The sequence below is a fragment of the Pan paniscus genome, chromosome 2 (genome assembly GCF_029289425.2).
Source record: "Pan paniscus chromosome 2, NHGRI_mPanPan1-v2.0_pri, whole genome shotgun sequence".
Classification (NCBI taxonomy): domain Eukaryota; kingdom Metazoa; phylum Chordata; class Mammalia; order Primates; family Hominidae; genus Pan; species Pan paniscus.
The window spans coordinates 159145823-159168682 of NC_085926.1; the positions used below are offsets into that span (position 1 = coordinate 159145823).

Here is a 22860-nt window from a genome sequence, read left to right on the forward strand (position 1 = left end):
TTGTATTTGCTGGGATTCTATGTTAACATATTATTTGTACTTTTAAAACTTTTTGTTGAAGGAAATACACAGGCAGAAATAGGCACAGATTATAATGTATAGCTGAATGAATCTGTTACAGTGGTAATTAGGCAAGAGCTGGACAGGAGAGGGCTTCCCCTACCCACCAGGAATGTCAGGCAACCATCAGGTGACGGTCTGGCAGTTGTCATATCACCTTTCTAAAAATAATAATTGGTTGCAGGCACCAGGGAGAGGCAATTTCCCAATGGATAAAAACACTTGAAATTGGTAATCAACAACTTCCAATAAAATCTCAGGAATTGGGCGAGTGGGCTTGAGTATGTACATTGAAAGGTAAAATGGCAGACTTTAAGTGGTTATATGACCTTCAGGGGGCATTCCACTGGAAAAGGGAAAAAAGCCTCAGGTGGCCATGCATACAACTTCTTAAACACACTGCACCTGCTCATCTCTCAAGCGCAAGGACAGCATCATGCATGTGGGCTGCCCACTCTAAGGGAAGAATCATGAAAAAAGGAATGCAGAGACACCCGAAATATGCCAACATATAAAATCCCAAGTCAAAAGGTCAAACACCACATTTGACCTCCACAGTTCTTGCCTGGGTCTCTTCCAAGTGTACTTTCCTTTCTTTCCTGCTCTAAAGCTTTAAAATAAACTTCTACTCCTGCTCTGAAACTTGCTTCAGTCTCTTTTTCTGCCTTATGCCCCTCAGTCAAATTCTTTCTGCCGAGAAGGCAAGAATTGAGGTTGCTGCAGACCCGTATCTATTTGCCACCAGTAACTCAGATATTCACTACTCCTAACAAATTTTACAAAGTGAACACTAAATTTTTATTTCATTTACTAAATGATGTCTTTATATTGTAAATTAAGGGTGAAGCAGAATCGCAGGTGTAATGTTTCAAATTTGATACATTGGCTGTTTCAGATACAAACCATTTCTTATTGCTTCACTCAATTCCTATTAAGGATCTTCACCAGAGAATAACAGGGCCTACAATCATTATAGTATTTTGCAGTTTACTAAACACTTCTATGTACCTTATCTCAGTCAATCCTCATAACAATTTTCTGAGGTAGGGATTATTACATAGTTTTAGAAAGGAGGAAAGGAGCTTTTAGAAAGGCTCAGAGTGGTAAAGCAAATCCTTAGGGTCACAGAATCTATCAGTCACAAATCTCAGACTTGAAACAAGGACTTTAGAGTCCATGTCTTCCACCGACTCTCCTAAGCATACTGCTTTCTACATGGCGCATGCTGTGGCTGTGAGGTACTGCCCAGATCCCCCTCAAGGAATGAAGTACTTATCCCACAACAGCAGGGAGTGCTGCTGGCAGAAAGCCCTCAGTTTCATCTACTTCTGGGACTGCCTTGGCTGAAGAGAGAAATATCACCCAATGCTATGTCCTTTTCCTGGGACAGTCACATCCAATGACTCATTGATGAGCAAAGTCCCCCTCGGGAAAACTCAGAATGGTCATTTCACCTTCAGAGCTTCCCACAGGGTTAGCTGAGGCTTCCACTAGACTGCACGGCAGCACAGCTCCCTTCTGCCCAATGGTGTTTCTGCCCTTCTATTCCACAGGTGTTGATTCTAAGAGGATACCCTAATACACCTCCCCTGCACTAATCTCCAATATTATCTTGATATCCCCAAATGTGCTATCACATTTGATAGTGTGAAAAATATCACAGTATGCATTTGAAAGTTCTGTGTAGAATTTCATTATTTCAATGATTAGCAGATTTTTTTTTTTTTTTTTTTTGAGACAGGGTCTCCCTTTTTCACCCAGGCTGGAGTGCAGTAGTGCAATCTTGGCTCACTGTAGCCTTGACCTCCTAAGCTCAAGTGATCCTTCTGCCTCAGTGTCCTGAGTAGCTACGACTACAGGTGCATACCACCATGCCTGGCTAATTTGATTGTTTTATATTTATTTTTTATTTTTTAGAGGTGGGGGTCTCAACATGTTGTCCAGGATAACCTGGCCTCAGTCGATCCTCCCACCTTGGCCATCCAAAGTGTTGGGATTACAGGCATGAGCCATCATGTTCGGCCAGGAATTCCATTTTAATACCATGGTTAAACACATAGAAATGAAGTTTGTAAACATATACTAAGGCTTAGATTTGAATACAGATAGATATCCTCAGTGCAAGGACTATGGGAGCTGAAAATAATCTCACCTATTATTTTCAGGTGAGATTTGAGGTTAAATAAAAAGTGCAAAGTGAGTTTCCCTCTGGTATTGTTTGCCAATATTATCCCACTCAGTCCAATCCTAGGAAGCTCATTCAGGCTCCTGAGAGAGGTAGTTGAAATCAAGAACTTAATTTTGACATCTGGAAATCTTAGTGGTGGGGGCTGGGAGATGAAGAGAGAAATATAGGTGCCTTCTACTACAGAAGTATTTCATTTATCAAAAGGTTGTGGATAGGAATAGACGGCCTCAGCCTCAGAAGGGGAGGTAGGCTGCTATGGTGAGGGTCTGGGTTCAGAAACAAACTGTATTTCACGTCGCAGTTCTATCACTTATTTGCTATAGGACTTTCAACAAATTGCCTAATCTAATCCAGCCTCATCTGTAATATGTAAGGTCCATGAGGGCAGGGACCATATCTGTGCTGTTATTATCAAACATCAAGTGCTTAAGAAGCCTGGTATTCAGAGCCAAATCAAATAATTGTAGAAGGAATGTGTTAAAAAATGAGCAGCCTTTGACATTTAGAAGCTGGTCTGGTACTTGCAGCTATGCCATAATATTTTCCTATTAGACAGAAATAATTTCACAGAATACTAAACTCAGACAAGATTACTCTGAAACCATGATAAAATGAGGCAAAGAAGGTCACTTCATAATTTTGTCTAAGCACAGACCAAAATAAGTTCACTATGCCACCCACAAAATACCAAACATTCCCTTTCTTCACCAAAATGAGTGACTGCTACTTCTTTGCTAATTGCAGCTTTATCCTCCTGCTTCCCTTTGTGTAAATAAGATTTACTGAGACATCCAATCACAGAATTGCCCCTGCTTTCTGACAGCATCCAATCTATAGAAAAACCTCTATTTTCTTAGGGCCTCCCCGAAAACACCCGCCCAAAGCCCCAATCCTATGATAGGTTTGTTCTAAACACCCTCTTACTGAGATACCCAAAGGGTATCCATGGTGCGTGTCTGGGCTCACTTCAAAGAGTAATAAATAGACAGAAGCTGCTTAACTACAGCTGTGTTCCTAGTGGAGTTTGGTTGAGGGCATAGGCAGTGTGAATAGAAAAAACGGGGAGAAAAACACTGTCTCTTCAGAGTTGTGGTGGGTATTAAATGGATAATTAATTTACCAACATATATTGAGGGTCTGTTTTGTGTCAGCTGCTGTGCTAGGTGCAGGGAATACCAAGAAGAACAAGACCCGAATTGCTCTCCAGGGTTTTGAAACTGCCGGGCATGCAGAGTAGAAAATTTATGATCCAATTCAAAGCACTATTATAGAGGCATATACCTCGTATAAAGGTGTTATCATAGAACCATATATACAGAAGGAGCATGTAACTCCTCTGGCCCTTAGGGACCGAAGGAGTCAGAAAAGAGAGGATGTATGGTGGACAGGATAATGGCTCTGCAAAGATGTCCTATTCCCTGAAATCTGTGAATATATTACCTAACACGGCAAACGAACTTTACAGATGTGATTAAATTTCTTGAGATGGAGAGATTATTCTGGATTATTTGGTTGGGCCCAGTGAAATCACAAGTGTCCTTGTAAGAGGGGTGCGGGGGGGTGTGGATGAGAAAAGGAGACCCTGACTGCAAAATGATGTGGGACCACAAGCCAAGGAGTGTGGGCAGCGTGTAGAAGTTGGAAAGGGCCAGGGAATGGATTTTCTCCTGGAGCCTCCAGAGTCAGCCCTCACCATCTATTTAGACCTGTAGCTTCCAGAACTGGAAGAGAACAAATTTATGTTTTCTAAGCCAACTAAATCAGTGATAATTTGTTAGAGCAGCACTAGGAAACTAATTCAGGCTTAATCTTTAGTGCCGAGTCCCGGGTAGAAGCAAAGGAACACTATTTTCTGTGAGGACCTGCCAGTTGGTCTTCATGGCTTGCGAGTACGTGTGCTTGGGAGTAGGACAGGATATGTGGAGATCAGATCCTGAAAGGTCTTCTTTCCACACAAAGAAACTGGAAATAATGCTGAAGGTAATCAGAGGCCACTGAAGGATTAAAAGCAGGGGAGTGTGACAAAATCAGAACTGCATTTCAGAAGGATGAATTGAAGTCTACAAGTAGAGACAGCAGACGAGAGGCTACTTAAGTATTCTGGGCAAGAAATGATGAGGGGCTGTCTCTGATCACCCTCTACAAAGCGCCTTTGCTTATTCCTTGAAATTTGGGATGAGAGGATTTAGAAAAAAAAAATGGTTGTACTCTTCAAATATTTGAAAGGCTGTCATGAGACAGATTAGACACGGTCTGTGCTGCTCCAAGTTTGAGGGATAAATCAGTCATAAGAAGATATTAAATGCACTATCCGGAAGCACATAATTAATAATTTGTCTAAAAATCGCATAGACTTCTTCACAGATAATTATGCTTTACATTTCATTCTTTCAACAAATACTCATTTGAGCAGTTAGCATGTGGCAGGCATCAGGCCTGTATATGACGGTGAACCAGACAAAAGGCACTGCCCTGGATGGAGTTTCTTTGCATAAGGTACCGTTTACAGATAACTTTTATATAAAATAATCATTTAATCAAGAAGCAAGCTCACAGTCGGGATAGCTGAAAAGAGACTAATATACGGGCGAGGTTGGTTTGGAGTGAACCCTGGCCTGGGAAAATCGAGACGATAACTGAAAAGCAGTCACTGACGGCAAATGAGCCCCTGGGACTTCTCTCCGCGAGCTTTCCCAGCCACCAGGCCGCTCCCATCACCCTTCCGCCCGTCGGTGCCGCCCCTTTCCTCGTCCCCACCCCGTCCCTTTTAATACGTCACTCGGGCCGCGGGATTTCGAGCATTTCGCTCGCGAGATCTTCTCTGTGGCGGAGACGGCTGACGGGACAGCCGGGGTCTATTTTGTTGCGGGTTTTCAGCAAATCCAGGGCTGGTCTGGAGGCGCGAAGTAGGTTCCGGGGTCCGAGACCTGGGCTGTCGGCCGCGGGCCCCTGAGTAGCGGATGGGGCGGGCTCCCCGGGCTCGGGCCGTGCTCAGTCTGCGTGAGCGCCTCGTGCCCGGAACCCGTGTGCGGTCGCGCCCCGGGGTTGGGGGTCGGCGTGGGTGGCCCTCGGGCGCCGGGACGCCGTCCGGAGACTCCTGTGGCGTGGGTCTGAGGCGCGGTGGTCTGGTGCGGTCCCTGGGCTGGTGGAGAGCGGGAGGGCCCGGGCGTCCACAATCCCGAGCTGACCTCGCCCTTGGTCGTCCAGGGTTGGAGCCCAGGTGAGATGGAGGTCAGCGGCAGAGCTGGGTGGCCCGAGGGCCTTGCAGCTGGGAAGCTCAGGAAATCCCATGGTCCTCATAAAGTTCTTTTTAACGAACTTACCCAGTGGAGTTGGGTTTCCTTCTTTCCTGCTTTTTCGAAGTTCTGTGAATATATTAATTATTCAGAGAGACTGGAGGAAGACGTAAAAAGAGGAGATTAGGTAAAGTGATTTAAATCCCAACATTCCCTTTTTTTTTTTTTTTTTTAAAAAAAAAGACCTTAAGGCATACAAAACGATGGAGTATATGGCAGAATCCACCGACCGCAGCCCTGGACACATGTGAGTGCGACACTTCTTCCTTCCCCCTTAAATGTGAAAATCTTCAATGAGCCTGGGAAACTCACTATGGAGAACGCTTGAGGGTGGGTGGGAAAGAGCGTATATTGTCATAAATGGGAAAAAATAAAAGTCTTATTTCTGTAGAAAATCGAATTAGTTTCTGGTTATAAAGCTTGTTCTAGTAAATATAAGCTCTAAGAGGGTTAAAATATTTACCATACATCCTTTTAGATCGGCACTGTCCAATATGTAGCCATTAGCTACGTGTGGCTATTTAAATTTACTTTTTACTTACTTTTTTTTTTTGAGACGGAATCTCGCTCTGTTGCCCAGGCTGGAGTGCAGTAGTGTGATCTCGGCTCACTGCAACCTCCACCTCCCGGGTTCAAGCAATTCCCTGCCTCAGCCTCCCGAGTAGCTCGGGTGACTTCCTGATTTTTATTGGAGATTATAATGTAGTAATTTTTAAATTTTGAACATCTTAAAACTTAGTTATCAATTTTTAATTTCTTGCATTTAAGTTCAAATTAACTTTTTTTTTTTTTTTGCTGTTAAATAGGTTTAATGATACAGTGCTCTTCAAAGAGATTACTACAGAGACTTTTAAACGATAATCCTGGAATCGTTCAGCACAGACCAATTAGCTAAATCTAAAATAAATTGGCTTCTTACCACAACTACCCTGTAAACATTGTAGTCCTTCTGTCTAGAATGACCCTAATCTCATAGGAAAACAGTAACTATGGAGAAACTAGCTTTGTGGCCAAAAGTAAAAACCAAAGGAAAAATAGGAATTCAGTGGTTAGTGAAAGCAGGAAATTTGGCCCCCTTCCCTGTGATGCTTTACTCTTCCCTTGTCCATCAGTTAGCTCAGTGGGTTTGAATAAGCCATCTGAAAATGTCTTTGGAACTCAGCATAGTGCTGATCTTCCTTGTTCTATCAGTAGCTTTTAACAGACACTTGTCGAAGGGCTCAAAGCCCTTCACAGAACCCTTTCTTGGAATGGGTTGTTTGACCATTATACTTCCCTGCCGGACAACCAGCACTTCTGGAAGAGCCTGGTTAGCTCTGTCAGGAACTGCTTTCTTTCCAGGTGGTACCGCTGGCTCCACTCTGTCAACATAAACCCCAAGCAGTTTAAGTTGGAAGTTTCCTAAATTAATTTAAATGGAATAAAATTAAATACTTGGTTGCTCGTTTGTACTAGCCATGTTGCCACATGTGGCTAGTGGCTACCATTGGACATGGAAGATTATTGAACTTTTATTTTGGACAATGTTGTTCTACATTAGGGGTTCTCAGACTTTTTCTGCCCCCAGTACATCTCGAATTATGATAGTTCCGTCATTTATACTGAGTCTCTAGATGTTGATAGACTTCCTATACTGTTAAAAAAAAATTCTGCTATGGGTAAATGTTTATATTTCAGCAGTCCTTATGCTTTTTTTTTTAATTGCCTTTGGAGTATATTGGTGTCTGATTCTGTTAGAAATGATTTAGATATTAGTTTCTATTGGTGTAGTCCAGAGATATACTTGAAGAAATGTTCATTAGAGATAAGTAGACAGCTGTAGTCTTTTAATGTAGTGACACCATACTGTTCACCTAAGCTATGGTCCTCTGTATGCCCTGAATAAATAGATTTTTGAAGACTTAGTATTTAGAATAAGGTGGTTGAATTAAAAAGAGACAAACTGATCTTACATATTCTTGATACAGGATTTTCTTTTTGGTTTTTGCCATTGACACACTATTTCCTTGTTAATTGATTCTTTCTTGGTTTTCCAATTTTCAACAAGGGATAATGAATAACAGTGCTTCTCAAATTTTTCCCAAGTTTGCTATTACACTTGTGGTTGGGAAGTTTATCTGTTTATTTGTAAAAGTTAATGTGAATGTTTGTGTCTGCATAGAAAATGTTTGGAAGGATATATACAAATTATTAATAAATGTTATCTTTATGGATAGTGTTGGTTGGGTGTGGTAAAGAGCATGTTAACATTTTTAATTATATTTCAGTATCTAAAATTAAAATTAGTGCAAGATTTGTATTCTTCATCAATATACCTCCATTTATTTTAATGTGACAATATAGTTTCATTTGCTTTTAATAAAAAAGACTTGTTTAGACCCATACTGGCTATTTAAATGTAAATTTGAATTAAAAAAATAAATTGAGTTTCTCAGTTGTGCTAGTCACTTTTCATGGCCCAGTTGCCACATGTGGCTAGTGGCTACCTTGTTGTACAGACCAGAATAGAACATTTCTGTCGTGGCATGAAATTCTGTTGGACAGTACTGACCTTCTAGAACCTTTAGGACATCGGCCTTATATTGAGGATTTTTAGAATTATAGCCATTTTTGGTGTTTTTGCCCCTGTATTACAGGGTTATTCTTTATCTACTGCATTTTTGAAGATTGCTTTGTTTCTTTTTTTTGTTTCTTTTTTTTGAGACATTGTCTTGGTCTGTCATCCAGGCTGGAGTGCAGTGGCATGATCTGGCTCACTGCAACTTCCACCTCCTGGGTTTGATATGCATGCCTCAGCCTCCCAAGTAGCTGGGATTACAGGCGTGCGCCACCATGCCTGGCTAATTTTTGTATTTTTAGTAGAGATGGGGTTTCACCATGTTGGCGAGGCTGGTCTCGAACTCCTTATCTCAGGTGATCTACCCGCCTCAGCCTCCCAAAGTGCTGGAATTACAGGTGTGAGCCACTGGCTGGCCCAGGTTGCTTTGTTTCTGTTATTTTTTTGAAAAGGGCACAGATGCTGTGGCCTAACTTGAAGGCTTTTGTTTGTTTGGCATCTAAAAAAAAATTTAGTGTATTTTAAAAATCTAATGTGAAAAATTTATCCTTTATTTATTAAAGCTTGTGCTGTGAGTGTGGTGTTCCGATAAGTCCAAATCCTGCCAATATTTGTGTGGCCTGTTTGCGAAGTAAAGTGGACATCAGCCAAGGTATTCCGAAACAAGTCTCGATTTCGTTCTGCAAACAATGTCAAAGGTACAGTGCAGTACAATTTTGCTCTTTTTAAAGTTGGAATTTACATTTAGAGAACCACCGAGATATGCTGAGATTACACGAAGTATGTATATGGAGTAAAGTGCATGCAATTAAGGTTTAAATTTTCTGTTGGTGTCGCCAAAGATTTTAGAATTTGCAATTTTATAGTGTACTTTTCTAGTGTGTCCTTCTAATCTGGTAAAGATAGTGTAAATGTATTTGAATCTGTTCTTCTGTTAAAGGATCTAATAGATTTGATGTATATAGTTAATAGGAGTTGATGTTTGTAAGGGTGAGAGCAGATTATTGAGGACATATTGTTATTATGAGGTTTTTTTTTCTTTAGTTATTGAAGCCATGTATGATAAAAGCTTATGTTTGGAGTAATTTAGTAATATGTTTTAAAAACTCATAACGTTCACGTGTAATTAAAATAACTATTGTTGATGGAAAAGAAGCTCAATAAATTATATCTGGAATGGTCTGAAATAAAGATTGGATTTGAAGGAAGAAGACTTCTTCTGAATGTTAATGTTTCATTCCTCTTGATTTTCTTTGTCAGCATAAACAACTTACATCTATTAGGCCATTGAGTAACACAAAACTGCCTAATGAGTGTAAAAGTGTATGCCTGTGATTTCCAAAATGGATTAAGACGCTAACTTTTTGAGTGTGTATCTCTAGAGGGGTGGTTCATGGACTCCTTTGAGAATTTGAAAACAGTATCTCTTCCCCAAAATATTTACATACATGTATATATATGTGTGTGTGTGTATATATATGTAAAAATATATGTGTGTGTGTGTATATATACATATATATACACAAACACATGAAACTGTGTACTGTTTCAGGGAGTTTACAGTGTATAAGCTTAGCAAGTGTGAGGCTTAATCTTTATTATAAATATTTGCTATTAAAAGCCTGGGGGAGTTGGCAAAGTACTGATAAAGAACTAAACAGACTTAGTTTGTCTTGGCTTCCTCACAAACTAGCTGTTTGAAACTCTTAGCCGTTTATCATCTCTGGGCCTCAATTTCCTCATCAGAATGAAGGGTTTTATTAGGTGATATGTGAAGCCCTTTCTAACTCTAAACGTTTACTTATAGGCCAGGCTTGGTGGCTCACGCCTGTAATCCAAGCACTTGAGGAGGCTGAGGCGGGTGGATCACCTGAGGTCAGGAGTTCAAGACCAGACTGGCCAACATGGTGAAACCCTGTCTCTACTAAAAATACAAAAATTAGCTGGGCGTGGTGGGGCACGCATGTAATCCTAGCTACTTGAGAGGCAGGAGAATCGCTTGAACCCGAGAGGCAGAGGTTGCAGTGAGCCGAGATCATACACTGCACTCCATCCTGGGGGACGGAGCGAGACTCTGTCTCAAAAGAAAAAAGAAAAAAAAATACCAAATAAATATGTACTTATAAACAAAGGGAGACCTGTGTAATGTTTTTGATTGAACCTTGAAAAGTGAAAATCAAAACTTTCTGTTATTTAACAAGTATGGCAAAAAGACATTCACATAACATGTTTGGAAGTATTTTATATTTAGCAAGCATTTATTGAACACCTACTATAAGATGTATGTGGCATAGTGCTAAGTCCTGGGTAGGCGGGACTAAAAACCTTAAAGCACATACGTAAGAGATTTAAGTTTTGTTTTAGTCTGGTTTTACCTAAGATTTTAAATGTTGTTTTACAATTTACAATTTGAAAAGGACTTGAAATGTAGATGAATAGACTGAACTATTGCTGATTTATAGTGTTGTGAGGTACTAATGTACCTTTTTTTTGTGAAAAATAAGCAGTTCTCAGGCATTTTAGAAGTACATAATAAACCATTTTAATGCCATTTTGAGATGATTCTCACCTGTTTTTCAGAGCATAGCTTTAAGAGACTCTTGGACATTTTAGTGGTGATTTGCTGATTAAAGTAATAAGATCACTTTAGTAGGTTATTTCAGATTGACTTTCTCAGTCAGAATTTTACCTTTTTAATTAAAGCTACTAGTCTAGTTGAAAGTTTTGGAACCATTAAAATATGTTTGAGTTAAGTGCTTCATATCATCCTTGGGTTTTATTATGCCTGGTTAATAATTTGGGTTACATCTGTATATTCAGATGGAAATTTCTGTGTTTCCTGACAGATGTTGGATTTCAGTATGTTATCTTCTCTTTTAGGTATTTTCAACCACCAGGAACTTGGATACAGTGTGCTTTAGAATCCAGGGAACTTCTTGCTTTGTGCTTGAAAAAAATCAAAGCCCCTCTGAGTAAGGTAAGTTAAACAGCTAAAATCAGTATTTATAGGTATGTTTTCATTAAAGGTCTCATTTTCAGAAAATTCTTGTGAGTAGGTTTTTCAAAAGGAATTTTTTTTTTTTTTTTTTTTTTTGAGGTGGGGTCTCGAACTGTCACCTGGGCTAGGCTAGAGTACAATGGTGTGATCTCGGCTCACTGCAACCTCTGCCTCCCGGGTTCACACGATTCTCCTGCCTCAGCCTCCCGAGTAGCTGGGATTATAGGCGCACACCACCACATCTGGCTAATTTTTTGTATTTTTAGTAGAGACAGGGTTTCACTATGTTGGCCAGATTGGTCTCGAACTCCTGACCTCGTGATCTGCCTGCCTCGGCCTCCCAAAGTGCTGGGATTACAGGCGTGAGCCACCATGCTGGCCTCGAAAGTAACTATTAAATGTTACTATTGTTGCCAGTAGCACCCCACTACAAACACTTTTTAAAGTTATATATATTCTTTTTATGAAAAGTAAAAATATCTTTTTGCTTTAAAAAGACAGAATTTAATTTTTTTCCTTTGTTATTTATCGAGAATCTCATGTATAATTTTTTAACGGAAATTTTTATGTAAAACCATCACTAAACATAATTGAGATTATAATATTAGGGCTATGTTATTTGGTTTCTTTTTATTGTCATTATTGATCTGGAAATAAAATATTTGTGCCTGTCACTGAAAGTCAGTGCATAAATGTATTAAAAAAGATAGTTTGTTTAAAGTACAGTTTATTTCCTGATATAAAATTGAAAGTGATTGACACGATGAGTTTTCTTTATTTTAAGCTTTATGACTCACTTCTACCATATTTTTAATTGAAATTGACTCTTTCAGATTGAAGACTTTTCTGATTCTCCTTTAAGCTCTAATAAAATTTCATGTAATAGTTCTTTGAAATTTCTGCCTTTATTTTCCTACTAGGTCCCAGCCAACCCCACAAATTTCTGATGGTCACTTTTTGGCGCTTCTGGCATAAAACTTTGTCTTTTTCCCTTCATATTTTAAAAAACCTTTTTGGTTTTTTTCGCTCCCCTCTGTTCTTGGTGATTTTTACTTTATCTTCTAATCTTTCTAATGAATTGTTTTTTTCCAGTAGTAATGTTTTTAAGTTCCAGAGTCTTTCATGTTCTTGATGCATTTTTTTTTAAGTTTTTCTGAAGATTTTGATAATAGGACTTTTTTTGTTTGTTTCTTTCTGTTCCCTCATTTGTCTCTGTTTTTTTATGAAGTCAGTTTTTTGTGTGTCTTGGTTTTTTGCTTTTATACTTGGGGTTTTTTTCAAATGTCTAGTGAGTCTTAACAGTTCATTAATTAATTCATCAGATGTTTATTAAGTACCAACTCTGTGCCAAACTGCTTTTGATGTTGGGGATATGGCAGTGAATAAGACAATCCCTGTCTTAGAAAGCGTGTATTCTAATTGCACACTAACATGCCAGTGTGGAGCAGCATGTTAGTATGCAGTGATCAAAATAGGTGGATATATTACATGGTATATTAAAAGGTATATTCTGTGGAGAAAGGAGCTAGGAAGAGGATAAGAACTGTGCATGGAAGAGTTGAAATTTAAAGTAAGGGTGTTTAGGGGAGGTCTCACTGATAGGGTGACATTTGAGTAAACATTAAAGATTACGGTAAGGGAGGAAGCTGTGCAGAAATGTGGAGGAAGAGCATTAGGGGTAAAGAAAACAAATGTAGAGACCAAAAGCAAGAGCATACTTGTGTGAATAGAACGGAGTGGTGAGGGGAAAAGTAGTTGGGGATAGAGTCCAGAAAAGTCATGGAAGGCCACAGTGTGTCTGGCCTTGTAGGCCCTTATAGGGGCTGTTTCTTACTCTGAGTGTAAGGAGTATAGAGGGTGAAGGGCAGAGTAATGAGATGACATGACTTATTAGTATTCCTCTGGCTGCTGTTTTTAGAATGGTTGTAAGGGAGGTAAAGGTGTTTAAGTTTTTGTAATAATCATGAGAAATGGTTTTGGATCAGCAATGGAGGTGGTAAGAAGTGGACAGATTTTGGATCTATTTTTAAGGTAGTAACATTTACTGATGTAGCTGGATGTGTTTTTGTAAGAGACAGAAGAGTTAAGGATGCCTTCCACTGTTCGTGACCTGAGCAGCCAAGTCACTGGGTAGGGGGCATCAGAGTTCATCTGTAACTGGTATTTAGATGTCTACTAGACACTTAAGTAGAAATACTGAGTAGGCAGGTTGATAAATAAGCCAATGAGTGGTCCAGTCTAGAGATAATGAATTTAGGATATAGATAGTATTTAAGGTCATGAATTGGATTAGATTATTTCAGGAGTTTACATAGAGAAGGAAAGAAACTGGAGGACTGAATTCTGGAATCATTCCTTTAATGGGTAATGATGAAGAAATAATTGGGTAATGAGGAGGAATCAGCAAAGGAGACTGAAAGGAGCTGCTAGGAGGTAGGAGGAAAACAGGGTGAGTGTGATGTCCTGGGAGGAAAGGGAAGTGTTTTAAGAAGAAAGGAGTGAGTAGCTATGTGATTTGCAGTTGATGAGTCAAGTAATGAGTTCTGTAGATTTAGTAATGTGGACGACCTTAATAACATGGGTAATTTCTGTTTAGTGGTGGTGGTAAAGATGTCATTTAAATAGAAATTAAAATGGGAGAAGGAAGATAGACAGTTCTTTTGAGATTTGCTGTAAACGAAAACAAAGAAATGGGGCAGTGGTTGAAGGGGAAGTTTGGGAAGGGACACTTGTCTTTTTATGTTATTTTATTTTTTGGAGATAAGGTCTTGCTTTATTGCTCAGGCTAGAGTGCAGTGGCACTGTCATGGCTCACTGCAGCCTCAAACTCCTGGGCTCAGGTGATCCTTCTGCCTCAGCCTCCTAAGTAGTTGGTACTACAAACATGCACCACCACACCTGGCTGATTTTTATTTTTACTAGAGATGAGATCTCTCTGTTTCTCTCTCTTTTTGGCCCTGTAGAGCAGAGATCTCACAATGTACCCAGACTGGTGTTGAACTCCTGAGCTCAAGCGATCCTCCTGCCTCAGCTTCCCAAAGTGTTGGGATTACAAGCATGAGCCACTGTGCTTGGCCAGGATACATTTCTTAAGATGGTATATATAACTCTATTTGTAAGCTCTCTGGGAGTGTTAGAGTACGGAGGGAAATTTTTGTGAAATTGCAGGGAGAAGAATAATTGGCTGGGGGGTGGCCTCAAGAAGTGGAAAAGAGATATAGTACATAGTGAAAGAATACATTTATTTGTTAATTCACTCCTTCATTCAACAAGTATTCAGCACTTACTCTTCACCAAGCACCATTTTGGGAGGCTGTAATATTTCATGGAACAAAGTAAAGATCTCTGCTCTCTAGAGGGGCATTCTGGAGGTTGATCTTGATGGGAGTATGGACAATTCATCTGTGGTAACAGGAGGGAAGGTGTTGAGTGGGAGCTTCTGGGAATTCTCCTCTGGTTCCTTCTTTTGTACTGGAGAAAACAGAAGCGTGGGCAGTAGCTATGTGGGAAGAGCTGTTAGATAGATGTTTGAGGAGAGAGCGGAAGATATGAAATAGTCCTCTAGAACAGTTGGAGAGGAAATGCACCAGGACAGTGTTGGATGGGTGCTGGGCAGTGCTGAGGGTTACTGTTACAAGTTTAGACTAGTCACTGTGGTGTGCATCTATTTCTGTAGTTCTGTCAGCCACATAGTCAAGGCATAGAGCAGGCAGAGCACTGGATTTAACCAAATTTATAATTTAGCCTAGTGGCTAAGGTGAAATAAGAGAGGGAACAAGGAAATTGAGTGTGTACATGAGAATAATTTTGATTATTGATTTTGAAGCTAGTGAGGAGGAATGAGGAATAAAGTTGGTAGGATGAATGGATTGTCCATTATATTAGCTTGAAAGATATTTGGTGCCCAGGAACTAGAGGAAATAAGCTGGAAAGATGGGAGGTGGTAGTCAGAGAGTAGGATGTTTGGAATTGATAGTTTGGAGGGTTTGCAGTTACTGGTAATAGAAGCATATGAGTGACTGAGATAGGAAGGTGGATAATATTTTGGGAGAAGAAGAACTCAAAGAATGGAGAGAGAGGTCAGGGTATTGTGGGGATCACCTGTGTGGATATTGAAATCGCTAGGTATTAATATTGTTGGAAAGTGTGATGGTGAGCCAGAAGCTAAAATCTTTTGAGAAATGAAAACAAGTGATACAAAGATGAATAGATTACTATAAAAAAGAGAGTTGTGGGTGGTAGAGTCTAATGACTTTAGACTCAGAGCTGTATATTTGAGGAGGAGACAAGGAGAATGGTCTGTAATTAGCAATGAAGAGCAAGGACGATACCTGTCTGGTGCCTGGTCCAGTGATAGGAAGAAAATGAGAGAAATATCAGTCATCACTTTATATAGCTGCAGGGGAGAGAGAAATCAGGAGATCTAGAAGGTGAAGGGAATGTTCAGCAAAGTTGAGGATTTAGGAGATTTCATTGTTAATGAATGTTGAGCTCCGGAGGGCACAGTAGAAGGGTTTTAGGATTCGGGGAGGAATGTTAGATGGGGACAGAATAGGGAATATGCATAACCATATGGAAATTGGAGTATAGGAAATGAGGGGTGACTGAGGTGTCTGGGACTATGGTAAAGAAAGAAAGGGACTAATAAAGTTGATTAGTCGTGGTTGTCTGAGGACACATAGTGCAGTGGTTGTGTTGGGGAATGCCGAGCAGGATGTCAAGGAGACTCTCCATTCCTGCAGGTGGAGGTTGGAGCTTGAGGGGAAGATCAGTCTTATTCAGTGCCTTTGGGGCTTTTTTTTTTTTTTTTTAAACCACTGCTGATGGAGATTGAAGGAACAGGAATCTGCCTATCACCCTGTGTACCTGGCATCACTTGTTAACTACTAGGCTTTGCTTTAGGGAGGCCAGCTGTATGAGGAGGGTTTTACTCTGGTGTGTTGAATCTTTGCATCCACACTAAAAGTGGCTAGTCTACTTTTTACCAGACAGTGCTTGATAAAAGTATAATCTGCTGCTGATACCTCTCAAATCTGTTAACTGCAGCCCAAATTTTTTTATAGATCTCCAGACCAATCGTATCTTACTGTTCACTGAAAAGTCCTCTTGGGTATCTCACAGATACTGTCTTAAACTGAAATGTCTGAAATCAAATGTAACATCTTTTTCTCATTATATCCGTTGTTTATTTCGGTATAGGTAGTCACAAAAAGTGTACTACCTAGTTGTCTAAGCAAATACTTGAGCATCATTCTGGAGTCTGTTCTCTTCCTCTTTTCCATATCCAGTTACCATTAAATCTTACAGATTTTTTTTCTACATCACTTGGACTGTGCAGATAAATCTTATAGATTTTTATCTCCTAACTAGCCCTTGCATCTGCTTTTGTTATTTCCAGTGCCTCTCAGTTCAGATCATCTACAATCTGGCCCAGGTTATTACAGCAGCCTCCATTCTTGTTCTCCCACCCACCCCTTCTCCCCAAACACCCATTCTGGCCATTCTTGAGTTATATTCAGATCTTCACATATAGCAAACTGTTTTTGGCCTATGCAGATGCTGCAGATTTAGTAGTGAGTTATAGTTGTGGATTTAGTATTCAGTGCATGCAACTTCCCTAATCAATGTCACTTCTTAAAAAAAGTCACAGAATATAGAGAGAATAATCCAAGTGGAAACTTTTGTTCATGAGGTTACTAATAAATAATGAGGTCACAAGGTCTTTGCTTTCCTCCAAAAAATATAATTTCCTTTTAAAGGACAATGTACTTTTTTTTTTTTTAAGGGAAAAGAATTTTTTTCCTATGCAAATACTTTAATTTTTGCTTAAATTATATCAGTTGCATTAATATAGTCATTGGGTTGTCCTTTGATTTGCTGCTGTTGTTACATAACCAATGATTAATCTTTTTTTGTGATGATGGTGTGTAGTATGCTGATCACAGATTCCTTAAGCATCTTATGAAATCTGCTTATTGATGATTTGTTCTTTCGTGTTTTTTTTCCTCCTCAGGTGAGAACTTACGTTTCTTTTTGTTTATGTTTTATTGAAGGTACGGCTTGTAGATGCAGGCTTTGTTTGGACTGAGCCTCATTCTAAGAGACTTAAAGTTAAACTGACTATTCAGAAAGAGGTAAGCAGTACATAATTTTCTCAGCATGGTTAAAGTGCAGGTAGTGAAAATGAAGACCTAGTGATAAGTTATTTTATGGCTTGAACAGCTTAAAAGAAAAAGAGTACACTCAATTTTAGCTGTTTGTTTTCTTTTGAGCATCTGTACAAATAATTAGATCACTAGTAAGAGTAGTCATTGCTTCTGATTAGCAGACTTACTTTTCCAGAGTTATTTTTATTAGGAAAGGATTGAAGTAAAAACGGCTAAGGTACTGATTCTCAAACTTGGCTGATCATTGTAATGACTCATCGTAACTGAAGCAAAAATTCTCTGTATGTGAGGCCGGGAATCTATAAGTAGGTTGAGTATCCCTTATCTGAAATGCTTGGGACAAGAAGTGTTTCAGATTTTGGATTTTTTGGATTTTGGAATTTTGCATTATACTTAACTGGTGGAACATCCCTAATTCAAATACAAAATGTTCCAGTGAACATTTTCTTTGAGTGTCATTTAGAAACTCAAGAAGTTTCAGATTTTGAAGCTGAAATTTCAGATTCTGGGTTTTTGGATTTGGAATGTTCAATCTGTATTTAAAAAGCTTCCCATGTGATTTCTGATCAGCTATGTTTGGGAATCATTAAATTAAGGAATTTTTTTTTTGAGAAGTTTTCCTTATCTTTTTCTTCTAAGGATGATTTTTCTATGTAAACATGTGTAGGCTGGGCATGGTGGCTCACACCTGTGATCCCAGCACTTTGGGAGGCCAAGGTAGGCAGATCACTTGAGCCCAGGAGTTCGAGACCCCATCTCTACTAAAAATACAAAAGTTAGCTGGACGTGGTGGTGTGTGCTACTTGGGAAGCTGAGGTGGAGAATCACTTGAGCCCAGGAGGCGGAAGTTGCAGTGAACCAAGATCGTGCCACTGTACTCCAGGCTGGGCAACAGGCAGAGTGAAACCCTGTCTCAAAAAAAATTACATATATATGTAAAATATACACAGAATATTCTCACAACCACTTCAGCTAAAGGAAAATTTGAAATGCTAATCTAATAAATCTTAGGAATTAAATCTGTATACCATTCTTGAAATAGTATAACTTGTTTTTATGACTTTAAATTTGAGGACATTTGATTGATGTCTCAAAGCATTAATGGAAAAAGTTTTAAATTAAATATTAAAGGTTCTTCTTTAAAGAAAATATTTGTTATTAAACAAAACCAAAAGAATGAAGGAGTGTAATTGTTTTATCAGGTGATGAATGGTGCTATCCTTCAACAAGTGTTTGTGGTGGATTATGTTGTTCAGTCCCAAATGTGTGGAGATTGCCATAGAGTAGAAGCTAAGGATTTCTGGAAGGCTGTGATTCAAGTGAGGCAAAAGGTAATGAGAGAAGATGATGAGTGAGTCCTACATCTTATATTTCCTCTTTGTTAATTATAACTTTTCCTTCTTTCTAAATCCAGGGATAGTCTGGGTCCCTGAAGCATTTACCTTTGGAAATAGATCATTATTACATTTTAGATAATCTTTAAAGATTGTTATTGTTTGAAAAATCAGTATGCTCTATCTGTAGATAGTATGTGTGTCCTATACCTATAAATGGCTTTTTCGTGGGGCATTTATTGATCAAATAATTTATATTTTAGACTTTGCATAAAAAAACTTTCTACTATCTGGAACAGTTAATTCTGAAATATGGAATGCATCAGAATACACTTCGTATCAAAGAGATTCATGGTGAGTTAAAACTCAAAAGCATTTGAAATGATGTCAGATTTTTATTTCAACATACCTAAGTAATCTTATATTTACTGATAATATCTGGATTAGTACTGTCCAAAAGAACTTTCTGTTAGGAAAAAAAAAAAAACAACTTAATTCTTTATCTGCATTGTCCAGTATGGTATAGTCACTAGCCACATTTGGCTGTTGAGTACTTGAAATGTGGCTAGAGCAACTGAGAAACTGAATTTTTAATTTTCTGCTAATGTCAAACATAATTATCTTTTTATGTTTCATACCTAAGTATGATATTTCTTGAGGTTTCTGTTTGATACATATGCATACATACTTCTGTCCAATCTTGCTCTCAGTTAAGTGAGTGACATTGAAAAGAGTTAGAAAGAAAGCTTGCCTTCTTTCTACCTAGCATTTAATTAACCTCAGAAGTTTTTTAAGAACTTGCCCATTAAACCATCCAATTTGATATCTCCTAAGGGACGTCTTTTCAGTTTCTTTTATGATATTCACCTCTCAGGTATTCTACCCCTTGAGTCAATTTTAATACCATTTTCCAAGAAAAACCATTTCATCTAGCTTTTTAGATTCTTGGTATAAAATTGAGCAAATAAAATAAATCTCACCCGTAACTGTAGTTATGTCCTCTCTATTGTTCCTAATGTTTATCTTTTCTCTTTTTCTACTCACTTCACCTTAGACTAGCCACTTTTATCTATTATGTTAGTTTTTTCAAAAAACTATTTTTAGTTTTATTTTAAACAATCTTTTTATTAATTTTGTTTTTAACACTAATTCCTTCAACTCTATTTAGTTCTGTTTTGTTTTAATTAATTGAAAGCTTAGTTTATTTTTAATTTCTAATACATATATTTAAGATCATAAATTTTCTTCTGAGTACTATAATGGGTCTGTAGCTGGTACTTATAGCTACCTTTTTCCACTGCCCATTGCATATTTTATTTGCCCTCAGCAAGCACCTCGGCTGTTTCATTCTTTTGGGTACATACTTAAGTGTGGAATTACCAAGTCATATGGTAAATTTATGTTTATATATAAAAAACTACCAAACTGCTTCAAAGTGGCTGTACCATTTTACATTCCTGCCGCCAATATTTCTCTGTATCCTCCTCAACACTTGTTTTTATATTTTTGGTTATAGCCATTCTAGAGGGTGGTATGAAGTGGTATCTCATTGTGGTTTTAATTTCCATTTTGCTAATGACTAATGATGTTGAGCATATTCTGGATACAAGTCTCTTACTGCATATATGGTTTGCACATATTTTCTCCTAGTGTGTAGGAGAAAATTCACACTCTGTATTCTTAATGGTGTCCTTTGAATTGCAGAAGTTTTAAATTTTGTTGAAGTCCAGTTTATCAAGTTTTTTCTTTTAATTGTGGTTTTGGGGTTATGCTTAAAAACTGTTTGTCTAATCAAGGTCACAAAGATTTTCTCCTATAGTTTCTTTCAAGTGTTTTATAGTTTTAGGTCTTATATATTTAGGTCTAACTCTTGAGTTAATTTTTGTGCAGAGTGTGAGATAAGTGTCTAAATTCATATTTTTCTATGTGGATATTCTTCATCCCAGTGAAAACTCTGTCCTTTCCTCAGTGAATGCCTTGGGTCTTCTGTCAAAGATCTATTGACTGTAAATGTAATGTTTTATTTCTAGAATCTGAAGTCTGCTCCCATTGATCTATATATCTATCCTTATATTAGTACCATGCTGTCTTGCATACTTACTAAAGTTAGTGAGTTTTGACATTAAATGTGTAATGTTCATTTTCTTCAAAATTGTTTTGGCTATTCTGGGTGATTTTAGTATTGGCTGTTTTGGTAATTATATTTAGTTATTTGCAAGAATATCTTTAATATTTCTCAGCTAGGTAGGTTTGCTTTTGGCTATTCCTTTCTTGATTTCTAGTGCTACTGTTTTATGATGAGATAATGTTGTCTTTAGTAATTTCTACTGTTTAGGATTTATTGAAATTCTTTTTCTTTTTAAAATCTTAATACATGATTTTTAAATGAATGTTTTATGAATGTTTGATAAAATATGTATTCTTTCTTAGAACTGTGTTCTATAATCTCAGTTAACTTGACCTTGATAGTTGGTTATTCAAGTTCTGTGAATTGTTACTATTTTTTGTCAATATGATTATTTTGGTTTTGAGAGAGTCCTATTCTAGTCCTTCACAATGATTGTATGTGTTAATATTTGTTAATTTTTTCTTTTCTTTTTCTAGTACTTTTTGTTTTCTGTCTCTCAGATAGTTTCCTGTTATCTTCTTGGTAGATTATTCCATTTATTACATAAAATAACTTTCTTTTTTTTTTTTTTTTTTTTTGACATGAAGTCTTGCTCTGTCACCCAGGCTGGAGTGCAGTGTTGCGATCTGGGCTCACTGCAACCTCGGCCAACTGGATTCAAGCGATTCTCCTGCCTCAGCCTCCCAAGTAGCTGAGATTTGGCACATGCCACCACGTCCGGCTAATTTTTTGTATTTCTAGTAGAGACGGGGTTTCACCAGAATGGTCTTGATCTCCTGACCTCATGATCCACCCAGCTCAGCCTCCCAAAGTGCTGGGATTACAGGCATGAGCCACTGTACCCGGCTGTTCATAAACTTTCTTTGTTCTTTGTTTTTCTGTCCCCCTTGGCCTTGAGTTTTATTTTTTCTAGAATTAGAATTACGAGTTTTATTTTCATTTGCTGATTTATTTTGTCTGTCTTTTTGCCAAAGAAGTCTTAAGTGATATCTCTAATCTGTTGTGACTACAATAGAGTTTTCTAATAATTTGATTTTGTTTAAAACAGATGTAATTTATAATATAGTCATGTTAGTAGAGGAGAATCCTATTTTGCATAATTATTTTCGTATGGCTTTTTTTTTTTTTAAGATGGTCTGGATTTTTATTATTCCTCAAAACAACATGCTCAGAAGATGGTCGAATTTCTTCAGTGTACAGTTCCCTGTAGGTATGTTCTGAACCTTGAATGTGACTAAATCTAAGGACTTGGGAATGGATGTGGATCACATACATTCTTCAGGCTCAGACAACTTCTCTTTATTTAAAATCGTAGTAGAAATACTTACACAATCAGGAAGCATATATTGGGTTAACCACCCACTCACAGAGGTGGTAGGACTTGTGCTCCAAAGATCGGGAAATTTTCATAGCTGGAGTTTATATTGAAAGGTACTATTAGTGTGAACAAAGATTTGCAGTGGGCGTTAGTATGACTTTTAATAATGCTATATAGAAAGTAGATTGGTTTGAGCCAACAGCATGTTCTAGAGGTTTGGTGGAAAAGGTTCAAAATAGGTAGGGCTTAGTTAGAATGGTGAAGGTTTTGACATGCAAGTGCAGGACAGTAGGTTTTACCAGAGGAGGCATCATGAAGCCATTTTAGACCTTGGACAATGATGGTTTGATTTAATGAAAATTGATATTCCTGAGTCCATACAGGTTAATGATCTTTGTCTTTATATTACTACTAACTTTTTTCTTAATAGATACAAAGCATCACAAAGACTGATCTCTCAAGATATCCATAGTAACACATACAATTACAAAAGCACTTTTTCTGTGGAAATTGTTCCAATATGCAAGGTACTTTTCTTTTTCATTTAATCCATATCTGTAAAAGAGTACAAGTAATTAATTGGCTTATATGTAATTTGTAGCCCCTGGTTTTCCTCTAGGGTTGGTTAAAAATTTAGAATAAGTTCCTTAAGTGACTTCTAACACATTCAGCCATGTTAAAAGATATATATTTTTTAAAAAGTCATGCTTATAATTATGAATTGACATGCCTTTTATTTTGGTGTATTAAAATGAAAAGACCTGGTTATAGTTGATAAAAGTCCATATTCTTTGAAATTTGTGATCCTATGAGC

The 22860-nt window shown here is 38.0% G+C and overlaps 1 protein-coding gene across 3 annotated transcripts in view; it reads left to right on the top strand.

Annotated features, from left to right (window-relative positions):
• The first annotated feature begins 1545 nt into the window (after window positions 1-1545).
• Window positions 1546-22860, top strand: part of NMD3 (NMD3 ribosome export adaptor) — a 35182-nt gene continuing 13867 nt past the window's right edge. Inside the window, exons 1-9 of one of the 3 annotated variants that reach the window (XM_034957680.3) lie at window positions 1546-5154; window positions 5728-5791; window positions 8665-8799; window positions 10982-11078; window positions 17153-17233; window positions 18469-18597; window positions 18864-18954; window positions 21860-21938; window positions 22477-22573. In XM_034957680.3, the coding sequence (XP_034813571.1) occupies window positions 5748-5791; window positions 8665-8799; window positions 10982-11078; window positions 17153-17233; window positions 18469-18597; window positions 18864-18954; window positions 21860-21938; window positions 22477-22573 (753 nt within the window). In that variant the 5' untranslated portion in view covers window positions 1546-5154; window positions 5728-5747. Of the gene's footprint in view, window positions 5469-5727; window positions 5792-8664; window positions 8800-10981; window positions 11079-17152; window positions 17234-18468; window positions 18598-18863; window positions 18955-21859; window positions 21939-22476; window positions 22574-22860 lie in introns of all 3 variants that reach the window. The other 2 variants (XM_003830618.5, XM_008956054.5) reach the window with 2 other exon arrangements.